Below are 6,846 nucleotides of genomic sequence, written 5' to 3'. Positions count from 1 at the left end.
TTTGAGACCGGAAGCGAGTGTACGGCAAATATGGCGTCGGCGGCGCTGGCGCTGAGGACCCGGGCTGCTGGTAAGGGGGCGTGGGGCTGTTACCGGCGGAGTGGTGGGGGTGCATGGCGACCTTGCAGGGAACGTGGATGGAGGCCTCTCCCTACGTGGAACTCTGGTGCGGGGTGTGGGGAGGAGTGTGCGGAGCCCACGAAGTTTGAGGGACGGCTGTCACCTATCACGTGACATCTAGGGTGCAGAGCTGTGGGTGGTGGTTCTAGGAGCTCGTGTCCTTCCTCTGCCTGGGGAGGAAACACAGCTTCCCTAGCAATTGGTGCATGAGCTTGCCGCTTCACCTCTCTGGTTTTGTTTGCACACTTCTTTTTTAAAAAATATATTTTATTGATTATGCTATTTCAGTTGTCCCATTTCCCCCCACTTTATTCCCCTCCGCCCTGCACACCCCCTCCCACCCACATTCTCCTCCTTTAGTTCATGTCCATGGGTCATACATGTAAGTTCTTTGGCTTCTACATTTCCTATGCCATTCTTAACCTCCCCCCTGTCTATTTTCTCCCCACCCTCTGTGCTACTTATTCTCTGTACCTTTCCCCCCTTCTCCCCCTCCCACTCCCCTGTTGCTAACCCTCCATGTGATCTTCACTTCTGTGATTCTGCTCCCGTTCTAGCTGTCTCCTTAGTTTGCTTTTGTTTTAGGTGTGGTTGTTAATAGCTGTGAATTTGCTGTCATTTTACTTCATACTTTTAATCTTCTTTTTCTTAGCTAAATCCCTTTAAGATTTCATATAATAAGGGCTTGGTGATGATAAACTCCTTTCATCTATAAAAATATAGGTTACTAACATTGACATACCAGGGCTCAAAACGTTAATCTGTTCACTCAACAGATTGAGGTCTGTCTTTGTGCCAAACACTGTGGGGCTCTCAGCAGAAGAGAAAACATAGTATCTCTATCCCCAGGACAGTTCTTTCTAGTGGATAACCCAATAAACGAGCATGTAAATAAAATGGTGCTGTGAAGGCAAGTGTGCGCGCATGCACGTTGGTCTTTGTGTGTGTCTTGTTTAGGTTGGGTGGCCAGGAGAGCCCTGTGAGGAGGTAACATCTAAGTTAAGACCTGAAGGATGACAGAAAGCTTGGCCTGACTCAAGTTTAAATTTTGAGAAGCAAACTCTTGTACTTATGTAAACCTAAAGAGGATAGGAATAGAAATGAGGAAACCAGATGGAAGGCTGTAACACCAGCCCTAATGAGAGATGATCTAGCCACAATGTTAGTGGCAGTGAACTTGGAGGGAAATGGAAGGGTTTGAGCTCTCTTCTGGGTGTAGAACCCACAGAGCTTGCTGGTGAACTTGATGTTTGAGGAGAGTAAAGGGAAGGGATATGCAATGACTCCCTGATTTCTGCCTGACAAATTGCGCGGTAGCATCACTTACAGAGGGGAGAGGACTGAGGAGTAGGGTGGACGGCAAAGATTTGTGAATAAGATAATGTAGGTAAAGCAAAAGCCCAGTTCCTGAGCTTAATATGTGAGTGAGTGAACACATGAAGAGCTATTGAAATGCAGGTAGGCTGTCGTACTGGGCATTTCATGTGTTGTCTGCCTAAGTCTTTATCTCTGGTCCTGTGCCCTAGTTAGTCTCTGTTCTTACTAAAACTTCAGAAACTCATGCTTTGGGAACTCTGAACTTACAGGCTCCAGACACCCACAGGGTTTCAATTAGACCTGCCATGGCCTTGATGAACTAACTGTGGCTGTGTCTGAAGACTTGGAAACAAGGACCGCCAGCCCTGGGCTTGTCGTGTAGCAAAGGACTTCCATCTTGGTTAGCATGAATTTTAGTTTGCTTTCCTTTTTAAAACAAATGCCACTGAGCACGTTGGAATGAATATAGAGAGGTCAGATTAACAGGGCAGAGTACCCGTTTTCTTGGTTGGACCCACGTGTGGTGGGCTTGCTGAAAAAAGGGCCCAGCCTCCTGCAATGGCCACGATACTGTGAGAGCCTTCTCTTCCTTAGAGAAGCTGCCCTTGTTGTGTACAAGTACCTGGTGTTCAGTGAAGGGGTAGAAGGCTAAGGAAGTGGTGGCTGAGGCCAAAGCAGGAGTCTCTCTCTGGATGTCCTGTTGCTGGGCTCTGTGGTCTGGCCCCTCCACAGTGCAGGGAGCCTTGAGGGCATGATAGGAGTGAGGCTGAAATAAGCAGTTCTGTGGTGTCCTCTTGCTGGCTTCTCATCCTGTGGTGTTTGTTCCTTCTCAGCAGGGCTAAATGTGGCCAGACCCAAGGTACATGGTGTTTTGGCGTTTTTTTTCCCCATTAATATTTTACTGCCCCACCCCTCATCCCCTGGCCACACACAGCACACATACACACATCTCATGCAGTACTTACTTTTTGGACAGTACAACGAGTTGCTTCTCTCCTGCTGTGGGAGAAAGCCAAGGACTTCAGACACTCCCTGAAAACCAATGCTGTTAGGTGGTATTCTATTCCCGGAGCTGCCTCACCTCCCCCGCCACTGCCTCCTCCCATCTCAAACTAGCACATGGCCCCCCGAGGCGGAGAAAGAGTCTGCCTGAACAGTTCTGTTCTCTCTGCAGTTACAGCCCTGCTGAAGCCCCCTCAGGCTGCAGCTCTTGCCGTCAGATACGCATCCAAGAAGACAGGTGGTAGCTCCAAAAACCTCGGTGGAAAGTCACCAGGCAAACGCTTTGGCATCAAGAAAATGGAGGGTGAGGGTATACTGTGGCTTCCATTTTCCATCTGTACCCCTATCCTGTGCCCTGGCATTCCTTTGAAGAGCAGGAAAAGCATGCAAGTACCTAGCTGGGTGCTCTCTGCTTAGCTCACCAGAGCATTGGCTCCAGATTAAAGAGTCAGATAAAACCAAGGTGGGATGGGGGGCCTGAGGAAGAGCAGGCAGTGTGAACCTTGGGCGTGTGACTTGAGAGAAGAGGTTGCTGGTTGGGGACGGCTCTGCTTGAGCTGAGCTGTCTGGGAGCTGGTTTTTTCCAGGGGCAGGCCTAGGGGCTGCTGTGCAACACTGGGGCCAGGACAGTGTGGGCACCACGGTGTTTTCTTAGCAGTTTGCTGTGCTGCTCTGTAGTCAGTGCACCGTGGACTTCTCTCCTAGGTCACTATGTTCATGCTGGCAACATCCTGGGGACTCAGCGCCACTTTCGCTGGCACCCCGGTGCCCATGTAAGTTATTTTGTGCCCTGCCCACCCGCGTTCTTTTCTGGGACCACCTTTCCATGCTTCTACGCACAGTAGTAATAATAAAACAGTTGCATTTTGGGGGTGCTTAACAAGCACTGTGCTGATTCCCGTGCCTGTGGTATCTCATCTACTCCTTGCTCCTTCCCTGCAAGGTAGGCAGTTACCTCCGTTTCACAGGTAGGATGTCAGAGATTTAGACAGTGGAGGAGCCTGAGTAGCGGAGCGGGGTTTGAACCTTGTCTGCCTGACTCTCCAATCCCTGTGTTTTGACTTGGAGTAGCACTGGGTTTTCTTACTAACTCCCCCACTTCTTAGAGAAAAGATGCCTGACTCCTGGGAAACTGATGATAATTTAGTCATTTGTCTTTATTTCTGAGAATTCCTCCTTTGCATAAAGTTGTTCCTAGATGGCTGAAAGAGAGCTTGAACTTTACAGTAGAACTGATTGTGTATATCAGAAGTTAGGTCCATGCCAGGCAGGGATTCCAGTTCAGCAAGTGGAAATTACTGTCTGACGTAGGAAAGTTCTTCAGCAACACAAGTCTGTACTGTACTCTTCACATTGCTTTAAAATTAGTTCCTTTGTTATCAATGCCCCCACACCCTACCCCTTTTTGGGCAATTTTAGTGGGAACAGAAAGACTGATTGTAAACTATAATTTCAGAAATACTAACTTGTATGTGAGTTGGTTGTATTTATGTAGCTTTATCTCTTAGAACTTGAAACATTGGCTGCGTTAACTCTTGGGACTTGCTAAAATAATGACAACGATAATAAAAGCCAACGTGTTCTGAGCTAGAGTATTCCAATTATTCTAATCTCTTTCAAATTGCTCACTTGTTTAATCCTTGAGGTAACCCTATTATGTTGTTAATATCTCTGCTTGGCAGGTGAAAAAACTGAGGCTTCAGTGAAGTAAAGTAACTTGCCCAGATCAAACGTGACAAGTAGCAGTGCTGGGGTTTGAATCAAGTGTCCTGACTCCAGAGTCCTTCCTTTTAATCGGGGAAATAATAAACGATGCTGGGCTGCCTGGATGAAAACTGTCACATATCCAGCCTCAGATTCTAAAAGAAAAAAGCTAGAATATATACAGTTAAAAAACTGTTTACAACATACAATTTATTTAATCTTTTTGCTCGTGTTTCTTTTCTGAAAAACAGTTAGAAATAGTACCTACTAAACAGATGAGAAATAAATGAGTTGATGGATATAAAAGGGCTATATTATTATATGTTAATAATATAAAAAGGTGCTTACCCACGGTAAGCACTATATATAAGTATCACCTGATATCATTATTGTTTTCTTCACATATACATTGTCCATATAGCTTTGGTCTGCTCTTTCCTTAAAGCCTAAACTTGGTAGATCACTATATAAATGAAAATGTGTGTTAAACTAGTGTCTATTATGATAACTCCAGTATTTTTGAAATCTAAGTAGGGGTATTTTCCTGGGCCTGTTTTGGGAACCTGCCCAGTGGGGCTTCTGGCCAGCTGCACAGGTGCAGGTCCTAGTTAACAGCTCTTGGGGACTGAGCAGTCACCTAGATTGGCTGTCATTTTCTTTTCCTCCTCTGTCATGGAAACGGCAAAGAAGTAGAAGGCAAGGCAGTGTCAAGCAGTGGGAAAGGGACCCGAGAAGGACCTCTCCGAACCCTCCCTTTGGCCCCAGGACGGACCACCTCCCGGGCTTCCCCACAGCTGAGTAGGTCTGTGTTGCAGGTGGGCCTGGGGAAGAAGAAGTGTCTGTACGCCCTGGAGGAGGGGGTCGTCCGCTACACTAAAGAGGTCTACGTGCCCCACCCCAACAACTCGGAGGCTGTGGATCTGGTCACCAGGCTGCCCAGGGGGGCTGTGCTCTATAAGACTTTTGTCCATGTGGTTCCTGCCAAGCCTGAGGGCACCTTCAAACTGGTGGCTATGCTTTGAGCTCATACTCGAGACTTGGACAGCTGGAGCCCAGGGGACGGGCAGGTGGTACCAGAAGTCAAGAGTTGGGGTGACAACAAGCCTCCTGAGGAAGAAGTCTGTGAAGTGACTGGCTGGGAAACCCTTTGGAGACCTGACCTGAGGCCAAAAATAAAGTTAGCTGGAGTCATGAGTCTGTGCTATTTGGGGACAAACCTGGAAGGAGCTCCCTATTGATTTGTTGGTCTTTCTTTGTGTTCTCTAGTGCACACCCAGGGGAACCTCCAAGCAGGAAAGAGGCCTGTTAGAGTGAGCAAATGACTAGAGAGGACTTTCTCTGAGGAAGGGGTTATTTCAGCAACATCCCCCAGGGGGAAGCAGAAGCTGAGCCGGGGAGCAGGTAGGAGGGGCCAACAGGAAGCACCCCTATCACATTCCTTTTCTCGGACCACGTTCAGAGGGATCTGGGTTGGCAGCCCCAGAAATGGCCACATGGCAGATCCCTTCCTGTCTCCACTGTCCAGGGCAGAAAGGTGCCGCCTGTCCCAGAACACTGAGATCCTTCTAGGGGGGATTCGGCTGGGGTGGGGGTGGAGGAGTGGGGGGGGATGCAGAACTCTGTAATTGAACAATAAGTAGAGTGAGTGACAGATGGGCTTCTTCCTGCTCACCTGGAGAAACACGCCAAGCTCACATTCTTTTCTGGTTCTCGGTTTATCACAAACCAGGAACGGCAGCAAAGACGGGCTTCAGGAATGCCATGTCTGGGTTTGGAGTGGTCTGGGGGCCATCTTCCGTTGTCAGCCCCACCCAAGACCTTGAGAGGCTTGGCTTCCAGTGGAAGGGCCAGGAAGGAAGTCTCAACCGGCACCTGTGGTCCTGGTTGTTGGACATGCTGAAGTAGGGAGGGGGGCAGACCCGGGGATCATGATGTCCTGGGGTGACTCAAAATGAAGCTCCGGATTTAGAGTCGGAGAGCAGAGCCCAGACTTCCTGTCTCCATGTTCCTCTCCCCATCCCCTTAGTTCCGTCCACTGAATCTGGGGCCCAACGTTCAGACGCCCAGCATTTCTGAAGTGCACTGGGGTGTGAAGAGATTCCACTCGTGGCCACTAGCTCATTCTCTCGATTTGGCAGCTGTGTCTGATGACCTTTGGGGGTGGGGGGGTGAGAAAACCTGTCCCTACTCCATGTTGTCCCGGGCCCAGAGTTGGGCGGGGTGACCCCCAGAGTTGGGGGTCATGGGGGATGGGGTGGTCGAAGCCTGGGGAGGCCGCAGGTCAGAAGGTTTATTTTCCTTTCTGTACCCAGGATCCGGAGTGTTGCCCAGCCCTGGGGAGAGGACTGAGTACTTTAGCCGCCACCTCCCCCCTCACACAGAAGCCAAGGCTCTGGGCTGTCTGTCTCCTGGGAGCTGGGGGGAGAGGGCAAGCCTCCAGTTTGGAGAGGTAGGGAGAGACCATTGTCTTCCTCAGCAGCTCCCAGCACTGGGTCCTGTTTAACATTTGCCAGGGAGGAGGCTGTCCAGGATGTTATCAACCCTTTCCCTACTGTTGCCAGGGCGCAAGGGAACTCAGGCTGGAAGATGCAGAGTCCAAAGAATCGACTCCAAAGCCCCCTTCATACTGAACAAAAGCCGGTGCCCTTTGTTGGGATTGGGGTAGGGGCATGGAAGGAAGGGGTTGTTGGGCCAGGGCACGTG

General features: G+C 49.5%; 1 protein-coding gene across 1 annotated transcript; it reads left to right on the top strand.

Annotated features, from left to right (window-relative positions):
• The first annotated feature begins 5 nt into the window (after positions 1–5).
• Positions 6–5,337, top strand: MRPL27 (mitochondrial ribosomal protein L27). Its single transcript, XM_053657545.1, has 4 exons — positions 6–70; positions 2,612–2,743; positions 3,145–3,212; positions 4,959–5,337. The coding sequence occupies exons 1-4, from the start codon at positions 31–33 to the stop codon at positions 5,163–5,165; spliced, it is 447 nt and encodes a 148-aa protein (XP_053513520.1). The 5' UTR covers positions 6–30; the 3' UTR covers positions 5,166–5,337.
• Positions 5,338–6,846: the final 1,509 nt, after the last annotated feature.

This window comes from Artibeus jamaicensis, unplaced genomic scaffold (genome assembly GCF_021234435.1).
Source record: "Artibeus jamaicensis isolate MK-2021 breed Jamaican fruit bat unplaced genomic scaffold, CSHL_Jam_final contig_1998, whole genome shotgun sequence".
Taxonomy (NCBI): Eukaryota; Metazoa; Chordata; class Mammalia; order Chiroptera; family Phyllostomidae; genus Artibeus; species Artibeus jamaicensis.
This window is presented reverse-complemented; position numbering and strand designations above follow the sequence as displayed.

Excerpts from the sequence above, each read along its gene's own strand:
- MRPL27 (XM_053657545.1), top strand. The coding sequence starts at position 31 with ATGGCGTCGGCGGCGCTGGCGCTGAGGACCCGGGCTGCTG. Across the intron at positions 71-2,611 it reads GCTGAGGACCCGGGCTGCTG|TTACAGCCCTGCTGAAGCCC; the intron begins GTAAGGGGGCGT and ends TTCTCTCTGCAG. Across the intron at positions 3,213-4,958 it reads GCTGGCACCCCGGTGCCCAT|GTGGGCCTGGGGAAGAAGAA; the intron begins GTAAGTTATTTT and ends TCTGTGTTGCAG.